The sequence below is a fragment of the Opisthocomus hoazin genome, chromosome 9, assembly GCF_030867145.1.
Source record: "Opisthocomus hoazin isolate bOpiHoa1 chromosome 9, bOpiHoa1.hap1, whole genome shotgun sequence".
NCBI lineage: Eukaryota > Metazoa > Chordata > Aves > Opisthocomiformes > Opisthocomidae > Opisthocomus > Opisthocomus hoazin.
The window spans coordinates 11,209,837-11,232,761 of record NC_134422.1 but is presented as its reverse complement, the minus strand read 5'-3'; the positions used below and the strand labels follow the sequence as shown (position 1 = coordinate 11,232,761).

The window sequence follows — 22,925 nt, the reverse complement described above, 5'->3', positions numbered from 1 at the left end:
GACAGCGACATCGAGTGTACCCTCAGCAAGTTTGCAGATGACACCAAGCTGAGTGGTATGGTTGACACACCAGAAGGACGGGATGCCATCCAGAGGGACCTGGACAGGCTGGAGAGGTGGGCCTGTGTGAACCTCATGAGGTTCAACAAGGCCAAGTGCAAGGTCCTGCACCTGGGTCGGGGTAATCCCCGCTGTCAATACAGGCTGGGGGATGAAAGGATCGAGAGCAGCTCTGCTGAGAGGGACTTGGGGGCACTGATAGACGAAAGGCTGGACATGAGCCGGCAATGCGCGCTGGCAGCCCAGAGGGCCAACCGTGTCCTGGGCTGCATCAAGAGAAGCGTGGCCAGCAGGTCGAGAGAGGTGATTCTGCCCCTCTACTCTGCTCTGGTGAGACCTCACCTGGAGTACTGCGTTCAGCTCTGGAGCCCTCAGCACAAGAAGGACATGGAACTGTTGGAGTGGGTCCAAAGGAGGGCTACAAAAACGATCCGAGGGCTGGAGCACCTCTCCTATGAGGACAGGCTGAGAGAGCTGGGCTTGTTCAGCCTGGAGAAGAGAAGGCTGTGGGGAGACCTGATTGCAGCCTTTCAGTGCTTAAAGGGAGCCTATAGGAAAGATGGGGACAATCTTTTTAGTAGAGACAGCAGTGACAGGACGAGGGCTAATGGTTTTAAACTAAAACAGGGTAGGTTTAGGCTGGATATAAGGAAGAAATTCTTTACAATGAGGGTGGTGAAACACTGGAACGGGTTGTCCGATTTTTCACCAATGACTAAATGACTCAATTTCTCGTTACCAAGATTCAGGGCACTTGAGGATAAAACACAACGCTATTCTCACAGCATCAGGGCAAGAGCTGACACCACCGCACTCATTACTGCTCCGCGTTGTTTTAAACGCTCTGTCCATAAAAACCAGCAGAAACCTCATTCCGAGACAGAAGAGACAGGCTCCAGCGCCGGGTGGCAGGGAGCACGTGCGGGGGGCTGCCCCAGCTCTGCCAGCAGACCCTGGCCTCCCTCCGCAGAAGTGCCGACTGCCTTCGTTTCCCACAGTCTTAAGGAGAGCCAAGTGCTGTAGGCTATATAAAACAGTTTGCTGACTATAAATGTCTCCGTGCAACACCCCTTACAAATAGAGCTCTTTGATATTCTCTTTCGTACAAGAAAAGCCTTTCCCTACCAGCCCCTAACATGTTTTTAAATGCTAAGCAAATGACGATGAAGAAAACAAACCCTCATCATCCTTTTCCACTAGCCAGCGAAGGCTACCCAACAAATAACCGAAGACGTAGAACAGAATGTGCGGTTAGATTTTCAAGTTTCTTCACTTTAAAAACTAAGAGTGGCTAGAAACAAATGTGAAGAACAAACGCGTTGGCTTTCCATACCATCAGGAGATGGCTCTTTAAAGTGAAATATTTGGTTTGTAGCAGGCAGAGAACATTCTGTTTATAGAATTTTTTTTTTTTTCAAATGACACTAAAGAGAAGGGTAGAAAACTTTCTGGATGAGGTCTAAAAGCAGCATCCCGCACCCTACACCAGCCGCAGCCCACCCGCGCGCAGCGGCCAGGCGGCTTCTCGGGGACGCAGCGGGCAGCTCGCAGGCGCCCGGGCTAAAACGACCCCCGGCTCGGTACTCACTTCGCCGAGCAGGACTCCACAGCCAGAGACGCGGCTGCTCGGCCCGAGGCATCACCGCCACCCCTCTCCCGCCCCGCACACCCCGCTCCCCGCACCGCTCCCGCCGCGCAGCCCGCAGCGTCCCCGCTCCCGGGGGTCCTCACTCACCCAGGCCGGCAGGTGCCGGGCGGCCAGGCCCCGGCGCACCGCCTCCCGCTCGTCCTCCAGCAGCGCCAAGGCGGCGGCCAGCCGGCCGCGCTTCCAGCGCCGGTTGTGGCCCCAGCACAGCCACAGCGCCAGCCCCAGCAGCACCCAGCTGCCGCTCAGCCCCAGGTACCCCGCCAGGTAGACGGGACCGAGCCACAGCAGAGCCCGCGCCGCCGAGGAGAGCAGCAGCCGCGGCAGCGCGGCGGGGCGGGAGGCAGCCGCGGGGTCCATGCCGCGCTCCGGAGCCCCCCCGGCTCCGAGGGCCGCCCCTGCCGTGGCCGCTGCCGCTGCCGCCCGCGCCCGGCGGGGAGACGCGCCCCGCGCCGCCGGGGCACCCGCCCGCCCGGCCCCGCCCCGCCGCACTACGGCGCCCCCCAGCGAGCGCGCCGCGAAGCGCCGGCGGGGCAAGGCGCGCCGCGGGGGCCGGCGGCAGGGGAGCTCCCAGCCGCCCTCCCGGCCGGCCTGGCTTCCCCGAGGGCCGCCCGGCCCCGGCCTTCCCGGTGGCCTGCCGCTGCGTGGGCACGGAGGGAGCTCATCCCGTGGCCGCGCTCCCGCCAGCCGTCTCTTCCCGCAGCCCTGAGCAGCCCCGGCTGTGGTGGCTCGCTGCTCGGTGCGTGCGGAGGTGAGGCAGGAACAACCTGTCGGTTCCGGACGCTTGCTGCTCGGAAGAATCACAGAATCACAGGATGGTAGGGGCTGGAAGAGACCTCTGTGGGTCATCTAGTCCAACCCCTGCCAGGTTGGACAAGAAGAGCACTTTTTTCTCGTCCTCTTTTGATTTCGGTGGGGATATGGTGGGGATTCGGATTTTGAAATACGGACAATTATGCGTGAGGGAATGCAGCATTACCTGGGAGCCATAAGACATTTTTTGAGATGCTTTTACTCCCAGCAATATTAATTCTATACCTTTCTGTACACGCCTGAAGAGACAGGCTGTAACTGTACGGTTCTACACTGTGTTTTCCGCTGCAGTTTTCCCTGGATCGGGGAAATGCTGCTCTTTGTTCAGTGGATAAGTCTGGAACATCAGCGAATGACGCCAGCTTTTATTGTGGCCCCTTTTTGGTACCGGCTGCACAAGATCACAAATGATGAGCCAGACACAAACCTCCAGGAAAGGGAAGCTGACCGTGACTGGGGAGAACTAGGTTTGGCCCCTGCCTTGCCATGGAATTGGCATTTAATTATGGGTCAGTCAATAAATCAAACAATACTGCAAGTGACCCTCATTTGTGTGTTAATCATTGCGCATGACTGATCTGGGATAGAAATCAGTTCAGGCATCTGAAAAAATGAAGCCTCAGATGCCTCACATCAGACAAACTGGTGCATCAGACATCTATCAACAGGTACTTTTGGAAACAACCCCCCCCAACTTCCCCTTCTGTCAAGCGAGGATGACTATGCTCTTCTTCCCGGGGGTGCCGCAAGGATAAATCATGACAAAACACACTTCAGGAAATACTTCTTTACACCACGGGCAGTAAACCTCCAGAGCCTGCACGAGGCTGGAAGGCAGACAGTACCAGTGGGTCCAAAAAGGGATTAGATAAATTCCCAGACAACAAGGCCCATCAATGTACTCCCTAACATCCCGGGTACAAGAGCTGGGGATGCTGGGGGAGGCTGAGAGGAAAGGACTTCAGAAAACGGCTGGGCTTGTGCTCTCTCTCTAAACAGCAGCTCTTTGGGCCACTGAGAGCAGGTGGACCTGCAGTCTGACCCCAGAGGGCATTTCTGTTTGAAAAGTTGGGAAGAAAGACCAGAAACTGATGGATCTAACAGCTGAAGGAGTATCTGCCCGGTCTGATATCATACATTAAAAACCACACAATGGTTAGTTTGCACAGTCACATATATCAGGCCATATGTTTACCTGCAAAAATACACCTGGTTTTGTTGTAACTGTGTCCAAAGACCGAGGCTGACTTCTTGTTTATTTTTCCCCACTGCCACTTAAAGCTTTGTAAAACATTTTCAGTACGACATTTCAGCCATCGAGTGAAACTTCACATGGAGAATCTCAGCCCCAAAGTCTGACCTTTCAGAAAAACAGAAGCTTCTGAAAAAAAGGGGGTGGCTCTGTTAGTGCTTTGAAGACTTAGAACGTTGCTTTTGCTGCCAGGAGAAGCTATGATAAAAGGAAAATCCAGTGTTTTGTTCCTTCAAATTACTACTCTTACAGATTTTGAGAAATTTAGCTAAAAATCAGACAGCTATGCAGTTTAGAAGCACCAACAGGTGGCAGCTTATTGAGTAGGAAAAACAGCGGGGCACAGTGAAATACATACTGGCACTGGTGGGGCTGCAACTTGACTGTGTTCAGCTTTGGGCCCCTCACTAAAAGAAGGACATGGAGGTGCTGGAGGGTGTCTAGAGAAGGGCAGCGAGGCTGGTGAGTGGTCTGGAGAACAAGTCCTATGAGGAGCAGCTGAGGGAGCTGGGGCTGTTTAGTCTGGAGAGGAGAAGGCTGAGGGGGGACCTCATTGCTCTCTACAACTACCTGAAAGGAGGGTGTAGTGAGGCAGGTGTTGGTCTCTTCTCACAGGTAACTAGTGATAGGATGAGAGGCAATGGCCTCAAGTTGCATCAGGGAAGGTTTAGATTGGATATTCGGAAAAATTTCTTTACTGACAGAGTGGTCAGGCATTGGAACAGGCTGCCCAGGGAGGTGGTGGAGTCCCCATCCCTGGAGAGGTTCAAAAAACGTGTGTATGTGGCACTTTGGGAGTAGGCATGGTGGTGTTGGGCAGATGGTTGGACTTGATGATCTTAGAGGTCTTTTCCAACCTATGATTCTATGATTTTAATTTCATAAATAAACTACAATTTTTTAATTTTTTCTTATTCTTCAGTCAGCTGATCAAAAAAACCTAGGTTCAAGTTAAAGAACAATAAGTGATCTCCCTCCGTGTAAACGAACAGGGCACTTTTGGTCCTGCAGCACAGCCCGCAGCTGCTGTCTAGTGAAGGAGATGCCTCCATGTCCCACCGTGTACGGTCCCCCAGGACCCTGATCTCAGCAACAGCCAGGCTCTCTCGAACACTGCTTGTTCCTCTGCTGCTAACTCTTCACCTTGTGAACACACAATTCCTTTCTAGATCTAAAGAGGTTATAGGAACTTTGAACAATTACAGAAATAATATAAAATTTCTTTAAACTTAAGCTCCAACTACTTAAAATTATGGAAGCTGAACAAAAGAAAAAGACGAGTAGACTTGAAAAATGAATTCTATCACAACAGTGATACCGCAAGCCAAACACAGTGCTCACGAGAACAAGATAAATCAACAGCCTTTGAGACCTCTGTGAACTCTGTTCATGATGGGTAGTAGTTACCCTTTAAAGAATAATTGTTTCCTGCAGTTTTCTTAAATGTCAGAGGAAATAATACTGAATCACCGATCAGGAGGACAACTTAAGACCTATCAGTTTCCTACAGAGGCAAGTATGATCTTGACTGCAGCAGACTGCTTTCGAGCACCAGATTTCTGAGCCACTTGAAGCCAATCTTATTTAGAGTCGCAGGTAAATTCCACAGCCTGTTTCTCCCAGCATACACAGGACGGTCACCAAGGTAATGACCCAAGGATATTGTTCTGGCCTGTGGCAATCTTCACCTCTGAGTTAACTTGACTAGACATCACCACTGTATCTTGTTAACACTACGATAAAAGCATACGTTGTAGCTGATTATGACACAGAGATTTTACAGAAACTGCAGGGCTTTGAAAATGTATTAGTACTAAATTTGCTGTCTCTCAAGCTGGCATGGTAACTAAGGCAACCCACTTTAAAGGTGGGGAGTTATGAAAAACCACTGCCAACGCTTTTTCTTTTAACTATAGAGAATATGCAACGGAATTAATCTGAAATGTCCATTGAAGTGCAATAGCAATGTGATATCAAAGGGTTTCCTGAAGATGACTTTCTAACTTTCTTGTGGCTTTAGGGTTTGTGACCGATGTGAAATTCCCACATTAATGCTAGCAAATACTGGAGGTGCACTATGCCTTTTCTCTTTGCATCCACAGCAAAACAGAAAACACTTATGTAAGGAGAAAACCTTACTCCTTGCGTTAACAGAAGACTTCTGTATCAAGACCTGATTAAAGCGGTTTGGCACTCCTTGTTATGTGACAAGGAATTATTGTTCAGTTTCCTCTGGGTTCATACCCTCCATCTGTGCACTGTTCATCCTGTCAAGCAAAGCCATATCCAGACTCTGCCTCTCACAGGGCAAAACCCTTGTTTCTACACCTACTGCCTCTTCTCCAGCAAACACTCCCACCGAGTCTGGAGTGTGTTTCCCCAGGGAAAGATGTGGCTCCTTCTTTCTGTCCGATTCCATCTAGAAATTAAATATGAGCTGGGCAGCTAAAATGAACTTGTCCTACATTGTTCAGCCAGGTATATTATTCGGGCAGGAAATGTGCATTTTGGACACGAAAAGAATTATGTGTGTCCTGTTTTGGGAATCGTTCCATTGGCAGAAAATAATACCAACCTCAAGCCCAGCTGTGGGATACAGACTAGCTAAACCATGCTTAATCTAGGACAAACTGGTATTATCTATAAACCTGGTCTGGACTGGTAAAGCTAACAGGATTTCTTTTCATGTGATAAACAATCAGATGCAGAAGACTGCAAGACTGGGGCTTTAGTCGGGAATATGCACAAAGCTGGGCTGGGATTACACGACCCTTGCTTTTACAGGCTCTGCTTTGCTCACTCCCCTGTACCCTGCCTTGCATCTGCCTGGTTCATGGCTTCTCACTCTGCTTTTCTACAACCGGCAGCAAAGAGAGGCACTGAACAGGTGCTACTTCTGGCAATATAACAAGACCAGTAGCAGCAATTTATTTCACACAGCCACTTGTTCTTTCTGCAGCGGGGCCACTAACGTGAGGGCAGAGCAGTAGGATGCAGAGGAGGTAAGGGGGTGGTGTGGCCCAGTGCCCCTTGCCCGGCCTTCCCTTCCTGCCAGCAAACCCCGCGCTGCTCTGACACTGCAAGTCGCAGTGGGCATCTGGGTTAGCAGAGCACTGAGAAAAGCTGTGTCCTGTATACACAAATTATACGACTGCATAGGTGAGGCATGAGAAAGTGAAAGAATACAAAGCATGATCTATGACAGTAGCAGATGGAGGGAAAAAAACCCCAACCTTCCCTTACAGTGAGGACAGCATTTTCCAGTGCTTCCAGAGACAGCCCGCGAGTTGGAGCGTCACTCTCCTGGCGCTGGGGACGTCTCAGATTTTCTCACAAGACACATCGGCACACCTTTGTGTCACCTCGGAGCCCGCACTGCCCGGTGAGCCGCTGGTGGCACCTGCTGAACCCAACAGCGTTCACTCGGGCAGGCAGGCTGCAGCCAGCGGGCAGAGCAGCGCTTGGCTGAGAGCGGCTCTGCCCTGCCGCCCAGGGCAGCTCCCTGCGCGCTGTCACCAGGTGGCTCTGCATCCCGTCGTTGATGCTGGGGTACAGACTGGATTTGGCAGCTAATCTGCAATCTGGATTGAGGAAAAATAATTTCTCACCTGAAAAGCCAAATTTTGCAGAAATTCGACTGTGTAACAGAATCAGCAGAGAACAGAAAACAGCCAGGGGAACTTCAGTTTATTTTTAAAAGTCTTTGCTGAGTACAACTTCTCTTACTGCACTACACATTCTAATCTCAGAAGCCCAGCCTGTTAAATCTGTTTGGTTTATTTTTTTCCATTGTTATTGGTTTAAATTTTTCCATTGTTATAACATGAATTTATTCAGTTTTTCTCTTTGAACAATTGTAGCTGCATCAGGATTTGTGAGCACAAGGTACAATGTCTTCAGTCTGAAAATAGCCCAACACATCTCTTGGAGGATAAAATATTTGATAATTTTGTTATGTGAGCTAGTGAAAGGCAAGCAAGAAAACCCTAGGAAAAAAAATGTCTCCACATCCTTTTAAATCCTTTTCAACTTTGCCGAGTGAAAGACCATGCTGGTACAGGCTACTGACACACATTAGGCTGTAAAAATTGCCTTTCGAGTGCATGACAAAGTTCCAGAATAAGCTTATTAATAATTTATAGCTTAGTCTGTTATAGCTTAGTTTACATCTTGCTGTATTTTAAGAGCTTAAAGGACTTGACTGAGCTCACAGAAGCCTCTTTTCTTTAAGGAACTCAAGTCCTCAACCTTTGTGAAATACATTAAAAGAGTCAAGCAGTGGAGGAAGATAATCCACGAACCATGGAATTGCTGTCCCAGCTGGTACCTCCGCATCAATGGTGAAACCCGGGAGGAGGAACTTTCTTGGTTAAGTTTCTTGGAGGGCTACATCTTGTTTATCTGACACTTTCCATTTGAACTGTCACAAAACAAAGAGGTTTCTTGGTAAACTGTACCTGCCTTACCTAACAACGCCATCCCTATAAAGCTAGTCTCTTTACACCCAGGCTTCGAAGAAGTAATGGATACATCTGCTACATTTTCTTTCCCCTGAAGGAAAGAGGTAAAAACTGAGACTTCCTGCTCCTTTCTTTCTGCTGTGGGGCTCAGTCATAACTGTACCTTTAATAAAGTCCATTTAAAATGCAGATTTTCCTAAGCACTCTTCAAGTCTGTGGTCTGTATTTGACACAGTGTGGGACACAGATCAAATTCAGAGTTACAGCATAACAACAGGAGAAACACAGGTGAAACTGCGAGGAATGATGTTTGCATTTTTGCCTGCTCAGACATCCCTTCATCCTAATGGATCCTGACACAGGAACACCGGCCTGCTGTCTCCCTCTCGGAGCATGGGCTGCCAACGATGGCACAGACACAGTTTGCAATGGCGCAGCCAGGCTGGCTCAGGGCTGGGAATTCAGTCAGGCAGAAGCCACTTTCCTCCAGCCAAGTTATTGCCAAGGAGCAATGACAGCATCTTGCCTCTCTGTGAGGCTGTGCCTCCCAGGTCCTGCTGAGTTTCTGCTTAGCGTGCTTAGCCTTTTCTTTGAGAAAGGAAAATATATACAGCCTGACTGAGGAGCTCCCTCTGAAGAACTCCTACCACCTGTTTTCAGGGTGTGCTTTCAGCAGAGAGCTGATGCTCTAAAATGAAGCCCTGAATCTGGGGAAGTGCTGCCGTCAAAGCTCCGGAAAGGTCAGTGAAAAGCCTGTTCACAGCAGAATCAGTGCTGAATCCAGTAGTGTCCTGAAACCTCTTTGAGCAGGCAGAACTGCTCTGTGCCAGAATTCTGCACTTGAAGATGTGTACTGGGTGAATTTTCAGATGACTTTTCTTAGCTTGTCATGAGCAGCTGCAGCAGACAAACCAGCTCAAGACTTAAAGGAGTTGCACAGCACTGTGGAAGTAGGTTACTAAGCCAAAATTGGCTTCCTTCACCAATGTTTCCTTCACCAATGTTTCCTTCCTTCCTTCCTTCCTTCCAATGTTTCTCCTTCCACAGCAATGTGTACCCTAGAATCAAACGAGGTTAGGCACAGAACGATGGATTGTCTGGACTGGGGGAAGATATGATGGTATTAGGTGGGTTTGATAAAGCCCAGAGGGACTGAGAAAAACTTGAGGAAAGAAGACAGCTTTGGAGTAAGCTACCACTGCCACTCACAAAATCCCTGTCAAGAGGAACACAAGATTACAGTAAACTCAGCAGATTCAAAGCCTACCTCAGCCCCTTCACTGCATCCCTGTGACACAGACAGCTGGGTCCCTTGGGCTACACCTGAGCTTTTACTACTGTCCGTGCAGAAGGGATGACAGGCAACATCGCAGCTTGACCATTAAACCCTGACACAAGCTGACAGTCTGTCTTTGGCTAACTGTACCAAACTGCACAGTGTAATTACAAAGTCCTCCCTAGCACTGTGGACCAGTAGAAGAGTATCCTGGAACTCTCTCTATGAAGGGTTTTCCCTCTGCACCTGCTCCAGCACGTTGCTGGCAAGTACCAACCCCCCTCAGAGTGCAGACCAGCAGCAAAAGCAATATTCATTCCAATATTGTATTAAAAATCTTGGAAAGTTTGAAAATCCTAAGCAGATGCTTTGTTTTTAGTAAAAGTTCCAATCCACAGCCCAGATGCTGTCTCTCTGGCAGAAAGCATGCTGAGCAACAAGGCCTCCAGGTCCTTGTACGACAGTTCTTCCTACAATCTCTTAGTGGCCTCTGATGGCCAGGACTGAGATCCTGGCATCTGTTTAAGTGTTAGCAGTCCTGAATCCAGCTAAGATTTACATAGATATTTTATTGGTGAAACAGCAGAAACATATTCTACAGCGCTGTATTAATCTGCGAGCATCGCACCCGACGCTGAGCACGCTGCTCAGTCAGTCACTGACAGCAATACAATAGCAGGGGCCTTGCAAAATAGCCAAGATTTTCCAAGTCCTTCCTACTTCACTTTTGCGTGGAGGTGCAGGTATCCCTGCTGGTATGGGAGGCTCTCTAAGCTATGTCCTAGAAAAGACTCTTCCCAAAGACTTCTGTCAGCCAAATCTTTGGTAAGTGATAAAAGTGCATAAGTAGTATGTAAAGGCATAAGTGGTATATTGAGATTGGTACTCAAGGGTAGGTGTCCTCCATTATGGATAAAAAGAGAACTGCATAGAAAAATGCAAATGCTTAGCACTGAGGAATATCAGAACAAGTGACTAGAAAAATGTCATTAGCTGTTGCAAACTATTTTGTCTCTATTATATTTAATGGAGCCAAACTAATACAGAGCAGCTGATTGTCCCACCCGCAGTTCAACGTACATAACACTAATGCTGTTAAAGCCCATTTCCAAGAGCAGAAGCTGGGGTAGAGAAGTTAAACAACTGGCTCGGTCATACGATGTGGAATCCCAGCTGGTCTCTGGTTTCCACGCCAGTGTTTGCAGCGTATTCGTGGCCCTGGCCTTATTCAGCAAGCAGAAGAGATAGTGTTATTGAATCACGGAAGCCAGTGCTACATCCGTCTTGTGCTAACTGGAATCATTGTTTACTGCTCTCGTGAGTAGACTTCTAGGGTTTAAAATTACCCAAATGAAAATCATAATTTTTGCTTTAGGAAAAAGGTAGCAGTTGATATAATCTTGCTCTTTTACGAGTTTCATTTCAGATGGCAAATACTGTTCACTCTCAGGGTAAATTCAATTGTTGCATATTAAATGCTCACAAACGGTGTTTAGGAAGTAGCATTTCAGTGTGACCACTTGGAGCTCTGGATATCAAATTCTTATATTTTCACTGTGTACTTGCACTAGAAAAAACATTTGGCTGGAAAACCAGCTAGCTCCTGCCACTCAGTTTCTAACACTTTAGGCTCACCACCTTCACTTATAACCATCCTTTACCAGGTCAAATTCAATACACAGGCAATTTAAGGAACAGAACATTTTTTTTCTGAGGAAGTATTTGTCAAGGAGAGATGAAATTCTCCCCCTGCAGAGAGCAGGCACAAGTGTCTGTAGGTCTTCACAAGTGGAGAAGGAAGCAGGGACACTGACACAGGCCCGAGACAGTTTCCTTAACCCAGGCAGGGAACATTATTAGCAGAAGGGTTATACTAATTTTTGTACTATTCAGTTTTTATACAGTTCTATCCTATTGTATGTTTTAGTACTCTGAAAGGGCTTGAGATTGGGAAAAAATCAATGAAGAAATGAGCTACCTGCTGTCCAGAAAATGAGAATTTGTATCTCTGTGTTATAGTACACTGTGTTACAGAGGAACTTTGTGTCCCTTGGTCTTGGTGTCCTCAGTTTTGTGGCTTGGTGCTAGCTTTGTTCACCGTCGTCTCTTTTTGGCGCAACAATTACGAAACCAGTTTTTCATCTGGTTAGAGAGCAGCTGTCATTTCTGATGAACTGCTTCTGTCACTGCGTACAAAGGAAAGACCTAGTGGGGGTAAATGTTCTCATATTAACAAAGTGGTCAGCATTTTTTACCTCAACACAAGGGTGCTTTCAGCACAACACGTTTGCTGCTGCTAGTCCCGTCTGGCTCATAATTGTTGTGATGTGCGTGATGCAACCTTGTTTCCAGATTGCAGTAAGCAACAAATTAAAAAAGTAAAGGACTGCTAGTCATATCATATCTTTTCTTTCGATTAAGGAATGTTTAATAGTGACCTCAGCTATGTGAGACAGTTTTTCCTTAGTTTATTTTCCTTTAAAAAGACATATATACAATAAACATGAGTAACCCCAGAAAAATAGGTCTTGGGAAAAAAAAGAGGAAGAGAAAGAAACTGTCATAAACTATTGCTGGGAAAGAATTTAAAGCCTAAAATGCTGTCAGAACCAGTGTACAGCTGCCTGGCAAAGGGCCAGGGGCAAGTATTCAGTCCTGTTCCGACTGAACACTGAGCTACAAAAGTTCACAGACTGTTCCACACCTGTGTACCCAACAGGAGCAATTTCAGTTGGGGATAGGAGTCACAATACCCTAAGGTTCATGCTAAGACACTGCTCAGAGAAATGGAGAAGCAAGCGACTGAGGCCTGTACTGCTGGTGGACAGTACATGCAAGGTGGCAGTGTAAGACGGAAATAAGTTGAATTAGGAAAGGCATTATTGGTAAAGGCAAGGAATGGAAAGTCAAGTCTATTGATCTGGCATTTTGCATAAGAAGATAATAATCAACAGACCAGAAACAGAGCTGATGGAGAGATATCCATGTCAGTTCCTATATCATTAACAGGTTCACTACTGATGGCTCCTTGTTTTGGACATGAAATATTTCTGGCAAAGATCTTGACAGGTGCAAATCAAAATGACTGAAGTCAAACTTTGGATGCGATTTTTGTCTTTGGATTTGAAACTGAGTCATCTGTTAAACCTTCAGCTTTATGTGGTGCTGTAGGAGTATCATAAAAGACACTGACTGGGAGTGTGCATGGCTGGGAGTGATCTACTCTTCCAAGAACAGCATTTTCATGGTAAAGGTGTGAACAGAAGTGCTCTCAAAGAAACAGAAAGTATCATTCTGGTTCCTCAGCACATCAGCTGAGAGATCTTGCCAAAAAGACTGCAAAAAGTCTATGTATGTCCACTGTTTTGTGACCATCAGAAAAATAGGGCAGCTCTCCTGGTGTTCTCCCCTAACTTAGTGTAAACTCAGCTTTCCAGGTTATCTTGTTTTTCTTCTTACCTTCCCAATGCTAGGGAGTATAAATTATCTGCTGCTAGAAGAATAGAAAGTTACCCCACCATTATAAACAAAATTTTTCTCTTTATGTCATTACAGGAGTTTGGTGGTCTTCCACTGAAGAACTTCTCTTTGAGACATGTCATAGCTCCATGTTCTTTTCCTTACCTTTCCGTCAGTTTCCAATCTTTTATGGGTTCCTGATTCCAGAGTCAGGTTGACTATTTTACATTAAAAAAAAAAGTGTCTCCTTTTCAGCTCAAGAGAATTCCTACAAAATTTGAGTTTCATATATTATAAATAAAAAAAAACCTTTTCCCCCCTTATTTCTCTGCTAAGGTTCTAATTCAAAGGTTTAAGGGAGATTTTACTTTTAGCTTTTTCATTATTGAGATCATTAAGATGATCTATTTTCCTACAAGCAAACCAATCATTAGAACATAATGTCATGTTCTGCTGAATGGAAGCTGTCATGAGTCAATCAGGACTCCACAGTTAGGAACTAAGAGACGGTCTTTTTTCTGAATGGTTTCATGACTTCAGATATATAGTCTATAAAACAAAGACTCTAATAAGAAGGGTCTAATAAAGCTTCATGTGTAATAACAAGCATCCTAGATGAAGCCTCTGACCTTGACTGTAATTAAAATAAAACTATCACCACAATTATTAGTTGAAGTCAGCAAATCCCAACAGGGCTTATCCCAACAGTGCTGATCAGACAGCCAACAAATGAATTCAGTGGAGATGAATTCCAGGGCCGAAATTGGCCTGCAGGTTTCATGTGTTCTCACAGCAGCACGACCTGCCAGCATGAGAATGCAGGACTTGTCGTCTGAGCTCGCTGGGGTGAAAGGCGCCTCACAGGAGGTCCCCTCTGCGCCTGTGCATGCAGTCCAGAGGCACATTTGGTGCGCACAAGCAGAAGCGGTGTCTGGCTCCACCTCAGACTCACAGCCAGACCAGGACACGGTTGGGAAAGCACTATTCCGGGTGAGCACCTGATGTCCCACTGCCTGGACTTGCAATCTGTGCACTCTCTACTGCCAGGTCCCCTGCTACTGTGGAGATGGCTCTTCTTCAGAGTTAATCACATGTGACTGGATCAAACACTTCATACCGTACTTGCTTCTAGAAAGGACCGAGTTTGGCTCATCAGTCTGAGATGCTGAACCTTTGACTATCCAGATCTTATCTTTTGCTCTGAGTGCCATCAAAATTAGAACAAAAGGAAAGAATTTATTTCATGTGGCAACTAAAGATCCCATATTTATTGCCACTGGACTTCGTCAACACTCAGTTTTCTTTCAGGCAACCAAAAACTCAATTTTCTCTTCGCAGTTTTCACGGGAGCATATTAAATGAGCTTCCTCCTTTCATCAGTGACTCACTCCTGGAAAGGCTATTTCACAAATAGTATCTCCATTCCAAAGGAAACAAGCTGTTCCCTCTTACATTACTCAAGTAGCTGCAGATAAACTAAAGTACATTAAGTCAAAAGCTTTCAAAATGCATTAGATACATAGCTCAGAGACAGTTAGCTTTTTATCAGATAGCTTTCTGATATGAATTGCTGCCTTTTAATGAAATCACTCAAGCCAAATTCTAAAATTGACTAGAAATTCTGGGTGCCTGTCTGGAGACACCTTCCACATGGGGTCCATAAGTTCATACACCTCTCATGGTGTTTAATGTTGGTCACACAAAATATCTATAACCTTTTTCAAAAATCTTGCCCGTACAGAATGCAGCTAAAAGGATTAGACAGAAACTAATACAGTTCCAGAGAAATTCTTTCAGCAGCTGAAGGCTGGTCTAAATCATAATCAGGATCTAAATCAGAATAACTCCAGTCTGAGATTGCTAACAGCCATTGAGACATCTGTTCAGGTGTACAGCTGCAGATTTTACATAAAGCAGTATCTGTTTTCTGCGATGTGAACTAAAGCCTTACCTGGAGATGTGGATAAGGCTACTTTCGTTAGAAATAATTACTGATGTGTTCAGAGTTGAGCTGCTGCTGCTAATCTCATCAAAGAAAAGATGCTAAGAATTCCTCAAACAAACAGTGAAGTCCCCAAATAAACAGTTGAAAACAGGTTATCTCGACTGTATGGGTCAGAAAAACAGTGAGGCCTTTCTCGCTGAAGAAAACCAGAAGTATAATCCTATCTTTAAGCAAAGAGAAAAGAGAGAAAGACATTTATAAGAAACAAACTATCTCCCTGGTAGTGTCTAGTAAAACATAAGAACATGCAAAACTGTCCTGTTACATGTCAGTCACAGGAAGAATGTATTTGAAGAAGACTCTTCTGGGGAATATTTGTAAAAGGCAGCACTCCTTCAAGTACTCAGCGATTCAAGTGTTGCAAGTGACCAGGAATCTTTTAAGGTTAAGCAGAGTCCATTAGAGCTAAGTAACTTTCTGAGATCTGGCTACCATGGGTGAAGACAAAGCACCAGTTACTCCAGTGAGTGATAAAATTAAAACAGTCAGGATCTTTTCCATGAAACTCCAGGGTTGTCCTACTCCTGGCAGTGTAAGAATTCACCTGTGGTATCTTGTCTGTAACTAGGCCTTCCAAGAGTGGTCCATGTCGAGAAGGTATTATTCCATTGCTATTAGTGGAAAGCTTTGTGTTGTTAGACTTCCGCTGAGTATTTATGGACACTGTTTCTATTACACATAGCAAGTGCAGCAAATACTCAAAGGGAACAAGATAAGAGATAGGCAAATGTAGAAATCACAAAACCAGACATAAGTCCAGGCCTATGCAAGACTTGCCAGTGCTGAGCTGTATACAAATTACTTTAAACTGATCTGAGTTCTGCCTGAAGGTTAAACAAGTAATTGCTGATATAAATAGTTTTTTTTGTCTTTGTATCATTGTGTCTGGTTTTCTTTACTTTCAGTGGCCTGAAATCAGATTGCCAACGTCACCTCCTCACATTCACATACCTTAACAGACTAGTATATTCACTTGTCTTAAGGATAAGAGAAACTATCATGACCTCTTGCATGGTCAATGTGTTCAGTCTCATCCAGTAACTTTTGCTTAAAAACAAAAAAAACCAGTGATCAAACACAGGCATATCTTTCCATCACAGATGCCCCCCCCCTCATCTTCTTTACATTTTATCAGACTTGGATTGTTCTGATTTGATGAAGAGACCCTTTCTGAAAATATTTTTCAACTAGGCCATTTCCATAGACTTTATCAATTTTCAGTTCATCCTTTTGGGAAGTGCTTTCTCCCATGATGTATGCTCCCTACCTTGAATATTTATTTTAATCTAATACATAAAATCCACCTTAGTGGTGACACTCAATTGTACATCGATCTCCAACTCCTGGAACAGATGTTCTAGACACTTACTTAAATAATAAACATAATCGCAGTAATAATTCGTCACTTATTTTCCAAAAGTGCATGAATAGCTTTACTTCTCCTCTGTGAGATGTCATGGCTACAGAGAGTGGGAAATTTTGACATCTTTCAGGGTACTTACAAAGTTATGTCACCATGTTTCATTAAAAAGGACATTTTCACTGTGATCTGATATGTTTGCGGGGTTGGAAGAGCAGATAGGATAGTTGTGCTTTTCCATTGCCTCCTCCCAGATATTTTTCCACAGCTTTTTTGTTATTTTTAGAGTGATTAGTATAAATTAGTAATGTTGCTCTGTCCCTTTGGGAGTCTAACACACTCCAGAGCAATAAGCGCAAACAACCTGGGGGGTCTGAGAGACTGAAAGGAGGACTGTCCACAATCAGCATGTTGCTGCAATGTCTGAGGTTAAAGATTCCTTTGTTTGCATTCTGGCGTAGCTCTTTGGCTCAAATCTATGAAGATATTTTGATACTTCATTGCCAGGGGCATCAAAGGGTGTTAGGTACTTGAATTCCTTGCCATCTGCTCCCTCAGCGATTCGCAGCAGCATCTGATGCCATTATAAACACACAGGATTTAACAGAGAACATTTAACAGCATTTAACAGCAGAACAAAGTAAACTTCCCAGAGAAAGCAGGCTACTGTCAGGTCCCTCCTGTGTAATCCCAGCCTAGCAGGATGAAGTGATCTCTCCGGCACCAAGCTCCAATCTATCACCTTAAATATAGTATTATGTCAATGGCAAATGTTTAACGTAGCAAGAAACATCGTAGCCGAAAAGGGCTAATACTGATGCCACTGATGTCCATGAAAAAATGCCTGTTGTTTTTCAGCCAAGTCAGATCAGAGCCAAAACTCAAAACTTCTGAAGAAAATTCAGTACATCACTTTTGCAAAACTAACTTTCCTTTTCTCTGCCCATTGGCATAAACAGAATCTTCTAAATAATACATCAGGGTAATGAATCCAACAATGGCTAGACATAGCCACAATTATCACAACCAGGCCAGAAGTGACCGGGAATTTCTTCTGACCAACATAGTGTTTGCATCTCCAAACGAAATGGCAGAAAAGCAGTTTTAATGTTAACACAGACTCTGCTGTTTACAGCTTAATTGTTACAGAGGTATTCTGCTGAAGCTTTCATGAGGCCTGCTACTCCCTTATTGCACCTTCTTTGGACCAGAAAACATCAAGGATGACAGCCAGTAATTTCAAACACTGACAGGCAGAAAGAATGAAATATAGCTAAACATGGTGATTTTTCAGAGGCTCGATTCTTCCCATAAAAACAGGACCAGACCCTAAACCATCCTTCAGGTGAAGTTGGTTCATCTTTATTGACATCAGTTTTGGGACACCAGCAGTAACAGTCTGGAGCCTCACAGTGCTGGTGCTGTTATAAATGACTGTTCTGCGGATGATTAAGCAACAGAGTTTTTAATATAACATATTTGAAATTAAGGTTCCAACTTTCATAATTTCAGAAAAAGCTTGAGAATGGACTCTGAGCATAACCTGCAGCTCAGAAACCAGAATTAAAAGAAATGTAGATAATTCAGACATCCTGGAGATCTGGCTTGAGCTTTAAATGTCTGTGTCTGGCATTACTGAGCACCTGGCTGAAGATCTGGCCAGCAGTCCTGCCTTTTGACACTCATTTGTAACACTGAAATCATAGGAACCTCTTATTCCCTTACTTCCTAAACGTGAACTACAAACAACACAACATTAAAAATTCTACGTGTTCTCAAGAGAGGGTTGGATCAGTTTACATCAGTTGAGGCTTCATGCTGATACCCAGGGGTGCTCTTTCAGCTCTCCACTCCTTTTCTTTTTCCTGCTGGTCAATCGAGTAATCAGGATCACTCATTATATACAACTGTTCTTTTTATTCACTGTTAACTTTGAAGAAGTATAGTTGCATTCTAAAATGCAGGAGTCTTCAAGCACGTTTCTGCTAAGGTGGGAGGTTTGACTGGAGCACAAAAAGGCTGTCCATGCTGGTTTTAATCAAGGTTGACTTAAACGTGGGCACTATGAGCCTCTTTGGATGCTGGACACCGATGCCAGTGACAGTCTACACTGATGCCTGCCTCTTTTGCTACCAGGATTTGAACTGTCCAGTTTAGCCTGAGTCACTCCTCCCAGCAAGTGTGTGAATGCTTATGTGAGTACCATGAAAAGCAGCCCACAGCTTCTACATCACCTGCTTTTAGCAAGGCGAGAATGTGACCATACTAAATTGACCGATAGCCATATGATGGATTATGCACTGGGAATGGCACTGAGGTTCCCCTGGTTCCACAAGCCAGTCTTTCCAGTGGTGCGGATTGAAAGCGAAGGCTGCGGGCAGGAAACCCTCACTGGGCTAGGACCCCAGCACCATGTTTCTGGAAGGCAGGTTTGAAAGACAACCCATCAGTAGGATCTTCAGCACTTTCCAGGAGGAAGGATCTGTTGGGGAAGGGTGCATATACAAGCAGCTGGAGAGGTGATTGCAGAAGGGATAAATCAGTGATCAAGGTGGGTATTACTGTCACAGCAGACACAGCTGCTTTGTTCCTTTTCAGCTGTTCTACAGCATTACCAAACAGCTCCTACAAATAATGCTGTGTTCCAGCAGAGGATAGAAATACTACTTGCATTGACATTGAGGGGTTATTAGCAAGAAGAGCTGAAGTTCAGAAATTTGAGATTCCCTGTTCTGTTAGCTACAAGGGGAATCGGAAGCTTTTTGGCTGCTAGCTCTGGTGGTGCACATTGTTCATCAACAACACTTTTCAGCATTCCTGAGCTGTATCTGGCCTTCCCGTACCAATATATAAAATGACTGTTCATGATTGCTGACAGTACCTGCATGGGGACATCCCTGCCTACTGTGTTACCAAAACAGCAAGTTTGTTGAAATATGGTGCTGCCTGCAGGGAAAGGTGCTTTAGAGGCAGGGAAGCAAAGAGCAAATTGTCTGAAAGCAATTCTCTTTTGATAGTTAATGTCCATTTTCAGGGTAACACAGAGAACTAATCATGCAAATTCAAACTCAAGGGAAATAAGCCTTGGTTTCTTCATCTGGTGCTCTGAAACTCAGCCAACACCACATACAACCAATACCCCTGAGGTGACAAAGTGCATTGTTGATTTGTGGGCAATGCATATTGGACTACTGGAGACTCCACACTGTGAAATTATTATAAACCAGTAATTAGTTGGTGATGGAGGTATAATTTCGTTCAGAATACTGCAGCCAGATAAAATAAACTGATTAAAAATAATGCACTGTTAACTCAGTCCCTTGTGCAATTAAAAACTCATAGAACCTGACTGAAGTAGTTAGAAAGGCCTTCTAACAGCAGGAAAAAAATGTAACCATTTAAAAATCTGCTCAAGTAATAGTAGGATTGGGTCCTAGAAATTTTATTTCTCTCAAGACAGAAGGACGTGCTACTGGTCTTCACCCTGGAGGGCCCTCGCCCACTTAAATGCAGCTTAACCTCTGGGCAGTAAAAACTGGAACTAAACAGTGCCTGGCACAAGTCAGAGCTCATCAGGAGATGTTTTTTTGATGTACCAGTGCTTTGGAAAAATACTTCCTGCAGGTGTCCTGAAATCACCTGGAGTTTTTCAGGAGCTGCTGGATTTAATTTTCAAGTCCCTGCTGTGGTCATACAGACAAAATCTGGGAAGTCCCTCCTGACCAATTAGCTTCTGCAGCTGTTAAGTGGCACAAGATAGCCCTAGCAGATGTGTCTGGCTTTTTTTGGCCAAATCATGTGATTTCTGGATCTTTTTTGTGGTTGAAGTTATTGCCATGATATTGCACTGATTTTGGTTTTGATGAATTCAACTTTCTTAAAGGACACAGAGGGACACAGCCAGCCAAAGGAAGGCCCAGTATAGCAGCATTTGTGGAGACTTCTGGTGAAATCTAGCTTTGCAGAAATGACATGTTTGACTTGAGATGTCCCTAAAAATGAAGAATCACAAGACAGTTTTGACTAAGTCCTTCAGTCTGTGGGAGCGGTATGAATGGGACTCATCCCTGGGAACAGCAGGAGGTCTCTTCTGAACACACGCTGAGACCCTGCTACTGACAACACCCCACACCACAAGACCCAGAGAACAATTTTATGTGACTGTAGCATGGCATTCCTGACAGCTGACCAGGGCCCTACACCAAAGCAGCTACCACTGACCATGCTTTGGCAGCAGGCAGAGCTGCAGGAGGTCGAAGAGGCTGCTCAGGCTAGAAGAGACGATTCCTGTGGCACCAGACCAAACAGCTGTAGACACTGCTCACTGGTTTACAAGTCCTCTCTGCAGGCTTTTTACATTTCAGAAAAAAAAACCCCAAAGATTTTGAGAAGTCTGTCTTATCACTGTATACTGCTAGCCACCACCGCTCGAGGAAGAGGACTCATTCCAAGCAACCAGTGTTGGCACTCAGTGCACAGGCTGACAGCAGGAGAAGCAGAAAACAGAGGAGGAAAAAAACAATTTTTAAAGCGATTCTGCTTTAAAATAACTTCTACGCAAAACCTAGGTACATCAGTGACGGCCCTGCTTTTCAGAGGTAATAGAAGCCCTCAGCACATCACCTGTTTGGTGTTTCTCCAGGAACTGTACGAATTATGCACTTACTGATTGCAGAGCAGCACTTCACAATTACAGTCACAAAGAAATTTACCCACACTAGTACACAAAGAAGTGCTTATTCTCTGCCTTTATCCAGCTCTCTAACGAAGTGACACTGTTTGTGTATATCTCACCTGACAAATTCAAAACCTGCTGGCTATTTCCAACCCAACTGAAGAAGCAGGAGAGGTCTCAGCAAGAGTTTAACTCCTCCGTGGTTAAACAACTGGAGAGAAGCCTTCATAGTGTTTCCATAAGGCAAAGGATGCAGTGTGAGCACAGCTCTTATTAGACACTAGAAAACCTGTGCAGGAGAGAGACCAAATAAATGCCCAGACCACAGGAAAAACTCCAGCTGGTGCTTGGAATAACTGAACCTTGCATTACAAACCCAAACGTTTCTTTCATTTGGCGTTCATGAAACTATTCTTATGAACTGAAAATATAATTTCACCCCAAACATGTTGTTTTTCTCCCAGCCTTCTCATAAAATATAATTAGTTTACGTTTTAAAGACCTTGATGGGTTTTCTTTCATCACCGAACACCAAGTGAGATTAATAACCCAGTTACTGAGCACGTAAGCTCATGGATCATTTCCATATAAAAACATTAACATTTTCTTCATTGTTAAAATGCACCTTTTATTTGAGTTAGAGGTGAATGATAATTTCTTACCTAATAAAAGGGAGAAAAGCTAAAGTGTGAGTCAGTGTTCATTAACTTTGCTAATAAGACAGGCTTTTTCAGGCAAGATGGATATATCTTAATTGGTAAAACTGTTGCATCATCATTTAGCCAATTAATCCTTTCCAAACAAGGGAAGCAGCAGCAATTTTATTTGCAGTGAGTAGAAATAAACTTGTCACACTCTGCATATCAATTTACACATTCTTACTTTCCCACTTAAATCAGTAAGAATGCAGCCCTTTGGCTCCCAAAATAAGGCAATCCACAAATTAACATTAGAATGTATGGAAATACGGCTATATGTAACATATTAATTGATCTTAGATTGCAATCTGTATGCAAACTCAATCTGCACATTCACAGGGTTAATCTAGATTTGAATGCCACATTTCCTTCAAAAGAGTGTGATTTGCATCTTTACTAGAGACATAAGAAAGCAGATTAAAAGATGCCTTAATAAATTCTTATCCAGTTTGTAAAAACACAGCCTTAAGGCTGAAGTTTGCACTAATGCTGTTCTAAATAGCACTGATGTTGACTGTTGACATTTCGTACAATTGTTACTGAATCCTGCTGGCTGCTCCTTAAAAAAGACCCTATAAAGCATCCAAGTGCTTATTAACAGGTATTAGTCTGTTAGAGACAACTACATATATGTCTTTTATACATAAAAATGCACTCCAAAATTTATGCTTTGGTTCAGTACATTATAAATGATAATCCAGACAAAAAAAACTGTCAGAAATATTCCAGCACACTGGGTGATGTTACACCAAAAGCACAATCTCCATTACTTCATTGCTTTTTCTTCCAATTTATTTTCTGGAATACTGCGGTCCTTTTCATGAAACACCGAATAGGCATAGAACTGTGAACAACCACCAACTGCAGGTTATAATTCTTGTAGTTTATATCCCTTTCTGAAAGTGTTCTGTAGTCTACCACAAGAATACTTAAGTGGCCTCATATATGAAAATCTAATTATTTGGCCAAATCCCATGTTCTCAGACACAGCTGGATTGCCTCTGACAGTTTATCACCTTGAGCAGAGCCAACCCCACATTACAAGGTACCATGGAGGGATATGATGCATAGAGGTGTGTACATTTCTAGCTGTTAAAACAGCCCCTTTGTATTTTAGGAACAATTTAGGGCAATGTAACAGCTTTTTCTTACCTTCTCTGCACACTGAAAACTGGCCTGTAAAAGCGTTGAAACACAGAAAGGACGATCACTTAGAAAGGAA

The 22,925-nt window shown here is 44.5% G+C and overlaps 1 protein-coding gene across 1 annotated transcript in view; it reads right to left on the bottom strand.

Annotated features, from left to right (window-relative positions):
- ESYT3 (extended synaptotagmin 3) overlaps nucleotides 1-2,065 on the bottom strand; it is a 35,091-nt gene extending 33,026 nt beyond the window's left edge. The window contains exon 1 of the mRNA XM_075430165.1: nucleotides 1,796-2,065. Within this exon, the coding sequence (XP_075286280.1) occupies nucleotides 1,796-2,065 (270 nt within the window). The remainder of the gene's footprint in view (nucleotides 1-1,795) is intronic.
- Between the last annotated feature and the right edge of the window lie 20,860 nt (nucleotides 2,066-22,925).